This window comes from Homalodisca vitripennis, chromosome X (genome assembly GCF_021130785.1).
Source record: "Homalodisca vitripennis isolate AUS2020 chromosome X, UT_GWSS_2.1, whole genome shotgun sequence".
Classification (NCBI taxonomy): domain Eukaryota; kingdom Metazoa; phylum Arthropoda; class Insecta; order Hemiptera; family Cicadellidae; genus Homalodisca; species Homalodisca vitripennis.
The window spans coordinates 14048052-14065546 of record NC_060215.1 but is presented as its reverse complement, the minus strand read 5'-3'; the positions used below and the strand labels follow the sequence as shown (position 1 = coordinate 14065546).

The following is a 17495-nucleotide window of genomic DNA, read 5'->3' as shown; positions in this document are numbered from 1 at the left end:
TGTATTTCTTTGTATGTAATTTACTGTTTACTCTAAAACTAATTTTTGACACTATTCCATGTAACATGACTATCATGAATAAAGATTGTTTGACTCTTAACTCTTAAATGTGAAATTAGGAGAGCCAAACTAAACTATAACAATAGTTGTATTGCTGGATCAGTGAATAAGACAAAGGCTTCATGGGTAGTTATTAATAAGGCTGTAAATGTAAATAGAAAGCCGTTGTACATACATGATTGTCTGTCTGCGGATATTTTTAATTCTTATTTTATTAATATTATTGAGGATATCACTGAAAATGTGTACCAACTTGCTTGAGCAAGTGTGGTTATTTGAATGACCACAATTTCCACATTTGTGGAATATATTTACACTTAAAAATAGCTTCTAAGCACATAAGTGAGATCTTAGCATACTTATTTAACTTATGCATCACACAGGGCTTTTATCCTGACAATTTTAAAGAAACTAAAGTGATACCAATACATAAGAAAGGTCAGAAAGATTTATGTTAAAACTATAGACCCATATCCGTTGTGCCCGCAGTGTCGAAGGTATTGGAATGTCTCATACATAGTCAGATGATAATCATCCTAGAAGGAAATGATCTTTTATCAGAATGTCAATATGGTTTTAGGCCTAAGCGTAGCACTGTTGCAGCCACTCAAGCTCTAATTACAAACTGCTTTAAAGGTCTGGAGGCTAAAAGGAGTGTTCTCTTTAGATCGTATGATATATCCAAGGCCTTCGACACTGTAACACGTGATATGTTGCTAGATAAGCTATATTTTTACTCGTTTTGACAGTGTTGCAATTTCTTTTTTTAGATCTTACTTGGAAAATAGATGGGAGTCTGTATATTTAAATGGCTCTTTTTCCAATTCTTTGCAGATTGTACAAGGTCTACCACTGCCACCATGCACAGTTACAGTTCTTGCAAAAAAAGCTTTATATCCTGGTAAATCAATATTTACAATAGACAAACAGTGCTCTGTTGATGTTATACAAGTAACATCAACACTGTTGTTCGATGCTAAGAAGTGTAAATAGTCAATTTTATTAGGTAGACTCTGAATATTCCACAACAACACAGTTAGGCTATTTACAAGTCACTGTAGAAGAACGATTTACATCCTGAGAAATTGTATTTCCCCACTGTTTTAATTTAAGGATTTTACACTCATCCTTAGAAATACCCACAGTAAAATGTCTGCCTCTGTGGTTGTCTGCTCCTCTAAAAAATAACAATACTATTTTTCACCCGGCAAGTGAAAGATCCGGGTTCAAGTCCCTGTGGAGCAAGTACTTTTTGTGATTCAACGTTTATTGAAATTAAATTCGGCTATTGCCATTTATTTAATTTGGCTTTATACAAAAATGTGATTAATGTGTTTGTGTGTGTGTAAGTATTGTTTTATATATATATATATATATATATATATATATATATATATATATATATATATATATATATATCCCAGAACTCTACCTATATTTTCAAATTTTCAAGTATTATTCCTGGACCAAAGACAAAACAAAGTTCTATAATGAACTTTCGAAAACTCAATAATTACCTGAATAGCTGCAATTTTTTCTCTTAACTATTTTAAATGAGAACGGCTTTTTGTAATAAGATTAAATTTGGTATATAGCTTTATAATCTAAAGGACTAGTTAAAGAAAAAATTACAATTTTTTTTAGAAGCTTTATTTTCAAAATGGTGGCTTCTGAAAATCTTTAAGCATAAATATCTGAAAAACAAGGTATGATAAAAAGGTCACAATTATTAAATTTTAATTATACAATTTAATTAAAAATCTAGCGATACCAAGTTTGAGAAAATCAGTTAATACATAAGAGAGATAATGCACCTTTAAAAAAAAAGTACTAAACAATTATCCTCTATACTTATGTGAGGCACTTGTGACCCACAAAAATCAGCTGTTTTAGTTTTAGCTGATCTAATCACCTGATTACGACACTACATTGTTGAACTGTGGTCATAATATCCTTACCTATTGCAGAATTTAGGTTTCTTTTTATTAAAACATAAGAAAATAAAAATGTTTTAAACTAGATAAATAATAACTTTATTTACATAGTACTTTAATAAAGTGGTTATGTTATAGTAGAGTACACAATAATTTTGAATTTAAAGACCGATTTCTGCTGCTGGATGAACAGTTTCAGTCCAATATTTAACAATTGGTGTTAACATAATGTAATAAACCTGAAAATATGTTTGGTAAGTATATAGTGCGTGTAATGTCTTGTGACTGTTTACACTCCACAAAATTGTCATATAGAGTAAGTGTTTGGCGAAGTTTGATGAAGAAGTTGAAGATTTACTTATTCAAAGCATTACAAGAGAGACATTGATTTCAGTGTCGGTGTTTGATGTGCTTTTAGATAACAGAGAAGGTTATTAACGATGACAATGTATTAATACATATTGCAGTATTATTTGAAGAGCAAAATACTCTTCTTAGTGGTGTTGAATTTTCGGATGCAAATGATGTTAGTGGAGTTGAAGAATTCACATTGGGCTGTATTACACTGAAGGTAGAAGAAGAACAACAAAACAGCTGGTACACTTAGTGATTAAAAAAAAAAAAAAACTTAAGGTGAGTGCAATCAATTTTGAGTTGAGTAAATTTAAAAAAATATAATAGTCACAATCCTTCAAGATACCCTTCCTGAAGACAGAAAAAGAAAAAAAAATATATATTGGGTCACTCCATGAGAAACTATAGACATTTGAAGTAGTTGTTTTTGGGTCTTTTTATAATCAGGCCCAATGGGAAACTTCTCATCAGAACCATCCAAGGATCCTTACCATCGTAAGGATTTCAAATTTGTACAGTAAGTATGTGAAATATGATTGGAGTGGACATATTTTTTATTTTGAAAAATATGAGTTATATAGCCTAAATTTTATAATTTAAAGGTCTATAATTCCTGTACAGTGATTGAAAACATCTTTTCAAAGGGAGTTATTCATTGAAAAGTTAGCTTGACAGCCTATCCTCAAGGTCTGGCATTATTAATTTCTCTCTGCCTGTCTGTCTGAATGCTATTTCAAAAATGAACTGACTTCAAATTCAAAACAACTTTATTTCTATCATGTACAGTTACATTTAAAATTTTACAAATAAAGAATGGCATCTGTCATATTTTATTTTAAATATTTTTATATTGCCATAAATCCTTCAAATGAATATAAAACTTATTAGTCAAAAATATTTTAAGGGATTTTTTGAACAATAAATTATTTTATATACTGAGTAAGTCTTTTGGAATTTAATCTATAAACTTAATGCTTGCTAAGCATGGTTTCTTATGGTGAAATTCCAACGAGTGTTTATGTACTACTTATACACATTAAATTTAGCATAAATTATAGAGTTCAATGATGATAAAAAGTAAAATATGACTGATATGGCTCTGTTTTGGTGAAGATCAAGGTCAGATTAATTTACCACCACAAAATTTCAAAGAATTATTTCACCTCTAAACAAAGTTATTGAAGACTAAAAAATAAGTACGAGTCAGCAAGTTGAAACTCTAGCAAAGTTTTCATATAATGAAAATTAAATAAATAAAAGTAATAATAGCCTAAATGCAAAGCTTGGAAAATAATTAACAATAACAATTTAACTTCTAACAATATACCTGGTCTCATTCCAGTCAGTATTTCATTGACTCTCTTACAGAAATAAAATAATATACAAGCAATACTTCTAATACCTTGGATAAGTTGTTAAGGAAAAGCAGTGTTCCCAAAGAAAAGAATGAACATATTCTTAACGTTGTGCAAAGGGTAGCGGCTGTGATTAAGTTCCAGGAATGGTCAACCAACTTGATAGATGCAGTTCACAGAATGGGAAAGGGAAACAACGCTGAGCCGAGACCCATTATCATCAAATTTATCAGCCGATTAGACAGAGACGACTTTTTGAGGTGCAGGAAAGTGAGGTCATATGAAGGCAACTGATCTGGGCTACAGCAGTGAAAAGTCGATCTACATCAACGAGTCACTGATGTCTTCTACGAGGGAGCTGCTCAAGCTGACCAAGGTAAGGGCGAAGGAGAGAAACTACAGCCAGGTATGGACCTTCAATTGTTCGAAAGGACAAGGGAAACACAACACCTGTGATCAAGATCCTCTCTGTGAGTGACTTGGACAAGATGTGAAATTGTAAGTAGGCTAGTTGTACAACTGTATATTGATGTTTTATGATTTATATACTTGTTGCCGATGCACGTTTTGTATATATATATATGTTTATAAATTTTATAGCCTTAATGGCTTCTTTTGTTATAATCTAAATGGTTTATTTTGTCATAATCTTAATAGTATATTTTGTTATAATTTTAATAGTAGTATTTACTTTGTTATAAATATTTATTGTTGTTAAAGTTTATTTCTGTTCATTTATTTATTTTGGAATGCGTCATGTATGTCTATATATTGTATTTATATGTATATTTGTGTGTATATATATTTATTTATTAATAATTTTGATTATTCGTAATGTCATATGTTACTTATTTAATATTTATTAACCACAATATTTACAAATGAATAATTTAAAAGGAATACATATTTATTATCACAACTATCTATATTTTATATAGATCTAAAACAACTTTATTTATGAATAACATTCTTGCTTGTAGATACGATATATTAACTTTGACAGAAACCAATTTACAGTCTGATATACATACCGGTGAACTGTTCCCGATACTTACAACGTTTTAAAAGAATTTATAGCCTTGAAGTTGATTTACCAAACTGTAAAAATATATGGATAAAGTTGTCAAGTATTGCAGGAAAATCAATATATTTATGTGCTTTTTATATAAGGCCTAGAGCTTCCATACTAATATATCAAACTTTTTGTGACAATTTACAGAATAACAATGTCATTAATAATTTGTGTGTAAAAAATATTAGGAGATTTTAGTTTACCGATTTTTGGAAGATATATTATGTAGAGAACTATTAATATTTCTAAATACTCATAATTTACACTTGAAAAATAACATTTTGAACTTTCAAAATAAAACCTTAGATTTAGTTATTTCAAACATAGAGAACACCGAGGTGGGTCGATGTTCGAACCTGCTGGTGGTGGAGGATCCTTATCATCCTGCAATAGAGGTGGATTGTGTTATCGCGGTACAACAAACGTTTGGGTCAAGGTCGATTGATGAGCAGATTTCCTTGTGTTACATTGTAGTTTAGAGGCAATTGATTGGTCTCAGCTGTATCTTTTTGCATGATGTTAATGTTGCTTTAGATTGTTTTTACAAAGAAGTATATAATGTTATTAATAACACTTGTTCAAAATTCAAAAGTGTCCAAGTTTCCAGTTTGGTTTACTAAGGAAATTATTTAAGATCTAAAATTAAAAGAAAAGTTTCGAAAAAAGTATAACGCTCTGGTAGGCAGGATTTTTATGTTAGATTTTCAAATTTAAGGTAAAAAATTACAAATATATTAAAGATGCCTACACAAATTTTGTTATGGAGGCTGAAAATGACGTAGTTGCGTACACTAAACAATATTGGAAGTTTGTTAACAATAAAAAATCGGCAAGAAAAAGTTTACTGGTAATGAGTACAATGGTCTACAACTTGATAATGGTAATTTGATATCTAATGGCTTTAAAGATTATTTTAGCTCTGTTTATAATAAGTATACAGTAGAGCCTACAGTAGAGTTGGCAAAGGAAGGGGGACCATGGTGGGTGCGGTCATTTGGCTCTGGACCGGGTCACAGAACAAAATGTCACTTTAGCTATTAAAAAGCTAAAATCTAAGACCACTTCGGGTCCTGATTTATTACCTCAGTATATATTTAAAGAGTGTGCAGATGTTTTTACTCAACCATTTATTTATTTATACAATTTAGTTTTGAAATGTAATACATTTCCTGATCAATGGAAGTTGACAAAAATAACTCCAATTTTTAAGAGCGGGAAGGAATCACAGATTGTGAACCACCGACCAGTAGCTGTGTTATCGGCACCACGCTCTGTTATTTGCGGACGATTTAAAACTTTTTTATCATATTTCCTCAGTGAATGACACGGAAAAATTACAATCTGACCTAGAAAATGTTAATAACTGGAGTGTTCTTAATAAATTGAGATTTAATGTATTTAAATGTCATGTGCTGTCATTTACCAGGTCAAAACACTGTATAATACAAAATTATAACTTAAATGGTGAAGCAATTACAAGAGTTAATTCCATAAATGATTTAGTGTCGTAGTTAGTAGTGCTTTATCATTTGCCACTCACATAGAAAATTGTGTCAATTCAGCTAGTTGTTTGTTGGGGTTTATAATGAGACAGGAGGTCAATTTTAAAAATATCAGGTCTTTTATCACATTGTACACATCTTTGTTCAGATCAAGACTTGAGAACGCCGTCATTGTGTGGAATCCGATGCATTTAATCCACAAAGAAATAATTGAACAAGTTAAAAAAAGATTTTTTAGATATTTATATTATAAATGCCTTAATGTATATACATATTTAGTGCCATACAATGAGTTGTTAGAAATGTTTGGGCCAGAGAGTCTGAGTCGGAGGAGACAGGTCCTGGTGCAAGTGTATCTCTGAGGCCTGGTCCAGGGTCGGTGGACGACGCAAACTGTTTGGGAGTGCCCAACTTTAACAGCAGGAACAAATGTTTGTTTAATTTGCCTTATTCATGCACTGTGACGTGTGCATTCTTTCCTCTGTTAAGGATGATGAGGTCTTATAATACAATATGCTTGGGTGGGTCCATTGACATTCACCATGACAACTTGAATGTTTTCAAAAAAAGATTAAGCCATTGTTGTCATGACATACTTAGGTCAACGTTCTCCATAGGTTGCTCCCTGGGTTATTTTGTTCTCTATATGAGTTAGTGTTTATTTATTTATTACTATTATATTATATTTATTGCATTGTTATTATATTATTTACATTGTTTATATATATATATATATATATATATATATATATATATATTTTGTATAAAAATTTATTCTTGATGACAAATTTTCAAAGGTTGTCTTTATTATTATTTGTGTGCCAAAAGTAAAGAGGTGTGCTATGAACTTAGGCTATAACTCAAGCCACTGATGTCTGTTATGGAATGTTTGTGAACTGCTATAATATTATTAGGGTATATCCTGTTTTATAGCATGTAAATAAAATAAAATAAATAAATAAAATTGGAACCTAAATCTGTACTTACCAGGTTTAATTTCATTAACGTGTTAGCTAGTCTTTTAAAATTGAGACAGACTTGGCTGTAGCTGCAAATGTGACTTTGTTAATAATCTTTATGTTTTTTGTTTTGATTTTGTAGGAAATTCCAAGGTCAACAAACTGCTCCATGTGCTACTTGTCAAAGGGTTCCAACATGAAGAAGTACAATGATGTGATATCTCTACCAATAAACTATACCATTGAAAATTAACATGGTGCCTTTTTTTATCCTAAACTTCCATAAACATAAAAAAGTTAGAGGCAAACGGCACTATGTCTCACAGCTATTGTATAATAATTTTGTATCTACTAACATATACATAAAACACAATTACACCATCTGGCTCTAAAAGAAATAGTTCAAAGATAAAATATACTAGTTTTCACTTGAAATTTGGTAATTTTTTGTAGGGAAAACTTTTTTCAAGTTGAAACACTTTAAAGAGCTCTCTTCAAACATTAATTGATTGTGAAATAGTGCTGTATTTTCCTCTGACGTACAGAATAATATAAGTTATATACTAAGTATTTTGTACCATTCATCTATGGTGTATTTCAAACCATACATTGGTTGAAAAGCAGAATATTTTAGGATATAATAAAACAAATATAGATAGATACAGTTCATTAAAAAACTTTATTTCTTCAGTTCTCAAGGCAATCCTTTATGTGAACATGTACTTTGTTAACAACACAAGTATATCAAACAAAATCAAATGTCAAGTTTAATGAGATCTAAGATAAGTATCCATTAAGTAGCAACTAAATTACAATACTTTTAAATACACTAAACCTATTAACAGCTGGCTGTACTGGTGACCATCCTGAATTTAGCCCAATAAGAACAATGTTAAACTTCAATCACAATACACTTTTATTTCTGGTTATATAATTATGGAGATGTCATCTTATTTTAAAGATATATGTAACGTGCATCCAAAACTGTTTTTAGTTTTTCCAAAATGTTACTTCAGGAAAGAATCCCACTTTTGTGAACTATATTGTTTGAATATTCAAAAACTATACACTCTATAGAAAAAGCTGAAAAAGGTTTGTATGTGTAGATCATACCTAGAAAATAAGCCATCATCCATAATTGTACAACAAAAACTAAGGACAAAGTGAGATTTAACATGGTCCTTTCTCAAGGTCATTTCACTACAACCGGCTCTTAAGAATAAAACCCTCTGAGGGCACAACAGGTTCAAGTGTAAAAGGTGTGTTTTTATTAATTTTATACTGTGTGTAAATTCCATATAAAGTTTGAAGTCCTCTTTTAACACCTTCACTGTGACTATGCACCGTAAGGCGTCTTCTACAGTCAGTGTTTTAAAGTGAACAATTAATTTGAACCAGTTAGTCTAAATATATTACGACAAGTGCTGTGTTACTGGTCTCATCGAACAGTTTTAGAGAACAGAACAAGTTCATTATCCCGTTCAATCCACTTAAAAGCTGGATTAATCTTTAAAGCATATATAAATGAGTAACAAATGTGTAACACTTGTAACCAATACGTACTGTGTTAACAATATTTTCTGTACTGTAGTATAGTCACTGTATTGTAGAGCTACTTTCTAATCTTACAAATAAGTCTATTGAACAAGACAGGATCGTCAAAGGTCTGCACAATCAACTTAAGGAACAAAATTAAACACCAACCAACCAGGTAAATATGAAATGAGTACACCTCAAAAAACAGGTTGAGCGCTGATTTTACTTCAAAAAACTAAGTACAAGTGAACCATGGAATTATAACTGGATTTCCCGACTAGCAATGTCATAACTGAAAATATATTTTACATTTATTTCATTTTATAGCTCGAACACAGTTAGAACAAAACCTTGTGCCTATCTAACCGTTTTAGGATATTTTTAGTGTTGAACCATGAAAAACACTATAAAAACTAAATAATATATATATATATATTTTTTTCTACAGTGAAAAATATATTTTAATGCTACAAAAAAGTACATTTTACTTCAAATGGAAGAGTTTGAAAAAGACAGTGGTAAAGGTTTTAACTAATATTCACAATTTTTTTAATGGTTTGTATAATAAAAAACAAATTATAAAAAATTTTGTTAAAACAGTACAACATGATTTTATATAGCTATACCACGTAAGATAATCCTATAATCTAAATAAAATTCATATGGAATAAGTTTCAAATTATTTATTGGGTTTGAAGTTAACACACAAAAAATCAACAACACAAATTTAGTAATTTAGTTTTTCTAAATTTGATATAGCGACTTCTATATAATATGATATGTATAGTTTTAAATTATCAAAGCAACATTTCATGAATCTTGAATAATACTGGTGTGGACCATGGACCGAACACGGTTGATGTTGGGAAATTATTATCACCAGAACAAAAGACTTACATCACTGGCTTATCATTGTGATGGTATTTTATTACATCAATCAATAATACGTTAAAACTGATTAACGGGTTCCGGAAAGTAATTACTGCCAGTAAGAAATGATTTACTACGCCATATTTTGCATCAGCGCCTCAGCAAAGTACCTTAGTCATTATATAAACACCATCAATATGTGCTATCATAATATACTTCTGTACATATGTCATTTAGTACGTATCTACGTAATAATGGGGAACATAACTTCTCAAAGCAATAAAATTTCATTGTTTATTGTCTGCTAACAGCATCTGTGTAATCTGGCACATGCTTGTCCAGATTTTTACAACTGTAGACAAATTTTTGCACTAAACACTATGTTTTCAAAAACATGACAAAATTAGTAAAACATATTAATGGAATATTTACCCAAATGTATTTTCCTCTCAAGGCAACAGCTCCGGTCTTTGCTAGTACTCGTAAGCGCATATAATATACTCTGTTCAGGCTAAAATAGAGACACAACTCCCAAAGCGTTTGTAATAAAATGATTGGAATTAAGGACTTTAATTGATTTTATTAAATATGACTTTTTTGTGTTCACAATTTCGACACGCCCTTGTTTACAATTCAATAAACAAACATTTTCTAAGGACTTTATTCTTATGTTGTATATACAAGGTCTGGATTGATTATATAATAACCGGACTTATTCTCTAGGCATGGACCTCAAGGTCAAATGCTAAACCGCAGTCACATAACATCTCCTCCCTCCATTACGCCAGCTGATCACTCTGTCGGGTCATGGCCTTCGTTGATGTCAGACTATGTATCGGCTGCTTGTTGGAAAACACTTTGTGTTTCTAAAGAGCAACGAATTAATGTGAAATGTTTAATTAAACTTGGAAAGTATGTCGCAGGGCTTCTTTGTTAAGCAAGTAAATAGTGATGAATATTGTCACGTACTCAAGCTTTAGTGATTTAAGCGGTTCAAAGAGGAATAAGAAGTTAAAGATGACTGTTCAATTTAAAGCAAATTTTTCTGACATTCAAGAATTGGGTATCTGGAGGTTAAACAGTGAGTAACAGGACTATATGTTGAAATCTTATCTATGCTCTATGCAAGAAGAAAACGACAGAGGAGCGGAGTATTGTGGGAATATCGAGTTGGAGATTTTGTTGAAGGGGCTAGTTGTGAAGTTCTAAAAAAGCAAAAGTTATAGTCGTAATCTAATTTAATTTTTGCCACACCTTGTATTTTTATTTGAACAAATTTTCACATAATAGAAATACAATTTTAAAAATCTATGTATTTATGCAGTGCAATCACAAAACCTCCTTCTCTTCTGACTGAGTTTTAAACGTCAGATAGTAAAATGAAAAATTAGTTGGTAAGCTGCCAATGGCACAGTGTAGCGGGTACGGCGGTTATCACGTGATAAATGAATCAAGCAACGTCGAGATTCATCTCAAAACATTAATGGGTGAAAACTCTTACGAGTAGACTTTAATATATTATTTAAAAACATAGGCTATTTATTTCAAAAATATTATCTACCCTTCTCGTAGCAGTTGTTAGGGTATTTGAATTAATTGTGTCCTACACAATCTTAAAATGAAATAAAGTAAATATTAATATTATCAACTATTTATCTATCACATACAGAATTTATATTAATAAATAAAAATAACAATGAAGTAGTAATATAAATAATTGGTAGATTGTAATGAACAAATTTAATACTGAAATCCACTTTTACAAACAAAATAAGATCTTAACATTTTCAAAATAAAGTTGCCATGGATATGTTGGAAAGTTTATCAACAAAAAAAGGAACTCTGAGAAACTTTCAAAATAAAGCATCTTGGGACAATACATCACCAGGACTTCCAGCACTAATAAAGTTTACACACAATAAAGAATAACAAAAAATATAATTAATTAATATTTATTATACTTCTATGTAAACTAAAATGTGAAACTGGAGACAATACAATTTCCATGAGGCTATATAGCCAACCTAGGCAGCTGCTGAAAGCAGTAAAATTTAACGGTACCAAATTTTTTTGGGAGATTGGGTGCAGGGAACTTTGAATATATTACATTGATACAGTGAAACATTTGTACAGAAACCCACATGTGTTATGCTATCATCTGAGTTTCAAATATGGCTTCTTTACCAGGGGCTGAAAGATTTTTGCTAATTCCAGATCTTCAATTGTGAAGTTATTTTTTTTCTCGATTATTTTGTTATGTAGATGATGTATCTGCAATTTGGCTACATGTTATAGACAGCCTAGATAAATATTACAACAGGCAGCCACACATCCGAACATCAAGTTTACCAAAGGAGTTGAAAACAATACATGTTTACTATTTGGATCTGATGACAATGAGTTCATTAAAACATCTGATGACAATGAGTTAATTAAACATGAATGCTAAATTTAACCATTATCCAGCCTAGATGTTTGGCAAATTGAATACATGAATTAATCGTGCAATCAATCTCGTGTTGTGTAATATTTACATATTTATCTAAAAACAATAGTCATAAATCTACCTCCCAGTGACGACACCACCAGTGTAGATTAACTAGAATGTAAATAAGAGAACATCACAGATGAATGTTTACATTGAAACAGAGATCGATAAAGCCTTTGAAATACAAACTATGAAAATTAGATGTTTTAAGTGTGCTGTAATTAGATCCAAAACATGTGCAGCGATTTAGCAGAATGTTTTGAATTATAGAGTATAGAAGATTTTTTTTAGAAAACAGGATGTATTATACTGGCTTCATCCCACTTCGTATGATGATTTCAAGGTCAGTGTGATTGCTTTGTCTCGAATGGTTTACTTTTGCGTGCTTAAATCTGTGATTGATTTTGTTCTTAAAGCATTGTGTTTATATTATTTTAAACTAATAACAAAAAGAAAAAAATAATCACGGTAAATGTCAGTAATCCTCTTATACTTTCAAATCATCCATTGTTAATAATGAACAGTAAACAAAGAAAACATATCTGTCAAAACTGAGAGGATATAATTGTCCTCTGTTGAACACAGAGGGCCTAGCTTGCAGACTGCTTACACTTGTTGTCCTCGCTTTTGATGCTTTAGAAGTCATTAATTCTTTTTTTTTGGCAGTATATAGAGAATGTGTAATAACACAGAGAGTAGTAAAGGCCAGGATGGAATGTCTAAATGGTTACATACTTAGTGAGGGTTAAACACCATCTCACTAAAAGTGGGAGGTCATAAAAAGTTGTTTTACACAGGGTGGCAAAGTAGCTGGTACCTCTCCTGCATGGAACATCAGGATACAGAAAAATCAGCCATAGCGGTGATGGCTGTGTTTGGTTATACAGTTACAAAATCAAACACGCAATAGAATTTGACGAGTCAAAAGTTCTTGCAAAAATTCCATATTTCTATCCAAGAATAATAAGAAAAACAAAGATATAATCCAGAAAGAAAATAACTTCTTGTGAGTTAATGGATCACTGTTTTTTATAATGATCATTGATTGGTTAATGTATACCCAACGACATTACACAGAATGATAAACACATAATTCTTTCTTACTGCTCACAAATTATGTCACGTAGAACCTGCCCTGAGTTTATAAATTATTTTTTTGTTTTAGATGTTAGGTTCCTTCTCATCTACATGACAATAGTGACTAGTTTAATTACTAATAGTTTGGTGTACAGTGTTCTTAACTTATTTGTTCGAATGACTCTACAAGAAGATCAGGTTATAACACTAACACTATATATAAAACAGGAAACTGGCAGGACCATAGTTTTGCTAGTTTTAGAAATGGAATTTTGCAGTCAGGCACAAATGATTATAACATTACCAATCTCATTAATAAAAATTGTTTTGTTAACTGATAACATTTTAATTATTGTAATTGGTTCTAAATACATTTTATAATTATTATTTGCAAGTAAGTGCTAGTAAAGAAAATAAGGGTTTTAATTAAATTTTGGTAATTACATCATTGTTCAAAAGAGTGGAGATTATTTAGTAATAAATTAATCATACCAAACTTCCATTTTAAAAGTAAATGGCTGTTTACCGAGGTAAGCCTACTTATGTATAAAATTTGGGACAGTAAAATTTAGGAATTGTTATTAAAGTTCACTTTACTTCAAATTCCTAGACTAAATCAACCAAGCGTACGCCGAAAATTGTAATTGTTACTACTATGTACTTGTTACTATCGTTTCTAGTTAAACTGTACCACTTGTACTCTAGTATATATTTAGAAAACATAATTTCCAATTAATGTATTTGTAGTTTTAATCAAATGATATTGTCTAAAATAAATTTCAATACAACACGTGGATTTTGTTAGCTTTTAAGCTTCATCCCTATTTTAAATTGAACCACAGTTCAAGAGTTAAAATAATAAAAGAAAATTAAAACTTTTAGGAAGGAAAATTCAATTTTGTCTGCTCCTGCCTCACTTACAAAATCCATTCCTATACACTCCTACCAATTAATGGTATTATTAAGCATTACATCCGACACAAACATAACTATTTCTGAAATACAGATCAACAGCGGTCTCTTTTTTCATTCTTTTCACAACTAATACAGTTCAAAACAATTTCATTTAGACAAAGGATGCAGTTTAACCGTTTTATACAACTAGACTGTTCAAAACATCTAAAATAAGTATATGTGTACAGTATACATTCAAATAAAACTATGACAACTACAAAACTAAAACTTAACCCATTGAGGTAGACACACGTGCTGGTTACTTGGTGCTTGGTCGTGTGCTGAGTAAAAAAGCAGTCATTTAAAAACAGTGGTGAGTATTTAATTTTGTATTTGTTTTAGTTTAAATTTTGAGATATATGGTTAATTATTTTTTCCTGTGGATAAAACGTTATGGACTATTAAAAAATGCTAAATACGCAGTTTGAAATGTTTTACTTTAAAATGGGTTTTTTATTTTGATCTCTTTTTTACAAAACGTTTTTAATGTAACTAAAAGTTTTTAAATAAAGCAATTTGTTTCTTTTAATTTTATACAATAATGTATAGGAACAATTATTTTAAACAGTGTTTCAAATTTAATTATTCTATCATAAACAAAACAAAAAAGTTATTACGGTATAACTAAACTCTTACATTTTCACCTAAATTAATTGCTGCTACCAGGTCTGCAGAGGCTTATATAAGTACTACCTCAATGGGTTTAAACAGGTTGAGATTACCAAAGATGTTGCTGATACAGTACAATAGTGAAATAGTTTCCCTACGGTTACTAAACACCAACACAGCAGTATTTTTGTCATTTTAAATAAATGCTTTCAGAGCCAAGAACACAGTTTTATGTTCCACTCATGTTGTATTAATTTATTACGAACAACTTTAATTTATAACTGGACTTGAATTCACATTTCTTGAAATAAATTACTGAATTTGTCTAAAAATGTTCTATTACAACATATTGACGCTATCAATACTAGAATACTAATACTTCCAATCAATAGTACAATTTCAATTTAACTCATACATATTTCTAGGGAAAAAAATACTGAACATTTTTTCAGATGAATGTTTTAACATCAAATACAGGTTTGATACAGAATTACTCAAAAATACATTGATTATACTATAGACTTAATACTGATGTACTACACACCTTCTACATTTGAATGAAGAAAACAATATTTTTTAATAGATTTTCACAACATCGACGCATTTACAATTTAAACAATTATTTAAATAATTATTTTAGTTGTAAACTAAAACACTTAAAGAAAAGAATCTGCAAACAGCATGAAAAAACTTGAATAAAGATTATGAATCAATCAAAACAATTTTAAACTCAACCTGCATTTACTATGTAAATTTGGTTATCTTCAAAACATATATTGCACATACAGTGTTATGTTTTTGACAGTTTTACACGGTATTCACCGGTTCTCAGATCGTAAATGTGTCCGATATCACTAAACCTATGTGAACACTGATTTCAATCTGTTGTTTTTTGATAAATTCAACTAAATTATTTAAAGAAAAATAAGTATAGACAACAATAGAACTAAGTAAATAATGCCGTGGTCAAGTTGACGGCTACGTAAAGTCTATGTGGTCCTGGTATCGAGCTAGCAGGTACAACACCAGCACACCTGTCCCCATACCTATATTCTGCAGCAGAAGAGTTGTTAGTGCACTGCCCACACTTCGCTTGCTTGCTTCCTCAGCCACTTCATTCATCTCAGGCACCTGCCACAGTGAACGGTAACTTTAGCTTTTATGTTTTAAGCTAAATCTATTTACATATCAGAGTAGTAGCAACACTAATTAATTTATTGTTGTTCTTTATGGTTCCCAGGAGCGTTAGAACAAACATTTCTATAAATTTTGCAAAGCTGTTGTAAAAAATTCATAATTCCATTTAAATATTTAACAAATATTTTAATTTACTTTTAAAGGAGACCATTTAAGTTATTATTTTAGAAAGTACAAAATTATTTTATAATTACTGTTTGAATAAACAAAATTTCACAAATGTACAAAAATTGATATTCCTTTTTAAACACAGATACTGAAAAAATACAATATTACTTTAAAAAAATAAATGTACTACCTTTTTTTAAGTTCTGACCAAACAGTTTACTTTTCATATAAAGGCTGTTCCAGAACTCTTTGTCGGATATTTTAGGGGATCGTTTCTATGATTATAATAAACTTATTTTTGACTTAAGTTAGATTTTTAGGTTTTTGGTATTCTGTCTGTAACGAGGGTGATTAGTACCCAGGTTGAAGGACGAAACTTCGAAAACTTGTTGTAAATTACAAATTTACATTGTAATTGTATGAAATCAATTTAACAAATTTAGATCACTGTCAATTTTGATTCTTTAATTCTTACTACTTCACCATATAAAGAGTAAGAACTGCCTATTTAAACTATTTATATTCCGTTTCAACGAGTCTTAGCTACTGCTATGGTTCTAAATCATAAAGCACGGCAATGGTATTAACACAACAAAGGGCACAGTACTTAATAATAACAATGACAAATTCAAGGTAGTATGTATGACAATAATTACGCTCTAGTGTATTTCAAATTCACATTTATTCCTTTTAAAATACTAGCTGTTTCCCGCGGCTTCGCACGCGTCTCTTAAGCTTTGCCCGTATATTTCTTTGCCTTCAAATAGTGTTTGGATATTTTAATATACGTAACTACTGTGTTGTAATTGCAGTTTATAATGTGCAGGCGCTTTGATAACTTTTATATCTTGCAGTACAGCCTGGTGGTTAGTTACATCAATGGGCATTGCGTATAAACCTTCTACATAGAAAAATACAAATTTTCATAGTGATCGGTCCAATAGTTTCTGAGTCTATAAAGGACAAACACACAAACATTCATTTTTATATATTATGATTGCAGAAACAGTTTAAACAAAATTTGTCGTTTCTCTTAAGCTTACTCTATGCTTTAAAACTATAAGTGTAAAGAAATTTATATATAAATATATTTTTTTGTCGCATTATATATGTTTACAAAGAACAGCTGATTAAAAATTTGAAAAGACTCTTTCACTTAATAACATATGTTTGCTGCAATGCATTTCTTACGGGTATTTCTGTAACCAGTGGGGCGGAATCCTGAATCGGGAAAGGGATAAAAAGTATCCTATAACCTTCTACAGATCAAGACGAACAAATTAAAAAAAAAATTAGGCGAATCCGTCCACCCGTTTGTGAGTGATGCTGTTACACACGAACAGTTTCATTTTTTATATTATAGATGAATTCTGCCACTAGACTACATCTGATAGCTAATAAGAATGTTGTCACCTAAATG

General features: G+C 30.5%; 3 protein-coding genes across 3 annotated transcripts in view; 1 reads left to right on the top strand and 2 right to left on the bottom strand.

Moving 5' to 3' along the window:
• The window catches only part of LOC124368710, a 38573-nt gene extending 31193 nt beyond the window's left edge, over window positions 1-7380 (bottom strand). The window contains exon 1 of the mRNA XM_046826011.1: window positions 7265-7380. The gene's annotated coding sequence lies outside the window, so the exon portion shown is untranslated. The remainder of the gene's footprint in view (window positions 1-7264) is intronic.
• Window positions 1-7489, top strand: part of LOC124368707 (histone-lysine N-methyltransferase SETD1B) — an 84629-nt gene extending 77140 nt beyond the window's left edge. Inside the window, exon 17 of the transcript XR_006922988.1 lies at window positions 7379-7489. The gene's annotated coding sequence lies outside the window, so the exon portion shown is untranslated. The remainder of the gene's footprint in view (window positions 1-7378) is intronic.
• A 407-nt stretch (window positions 7490-7896) lies between these two features.
• Window positions 7897-17495, bottom strand: part of LOC124368708 (metal cation symporter ZIP14-like) — a 63202-nt gene continuing 53603 nt past the window's right edge. The window contains exon 8 of the mRNA XM_046826010.1: window positions 7897-15901. Within this exon, the coding sequence (XP_046681966.1) occupies window positions 15749-15901 (153 nt within the window). The 3' untranslated portion in view covers window positions 7897-15748. The remainder of the gene's footprint in view (window positions 15902-17495) is intronic.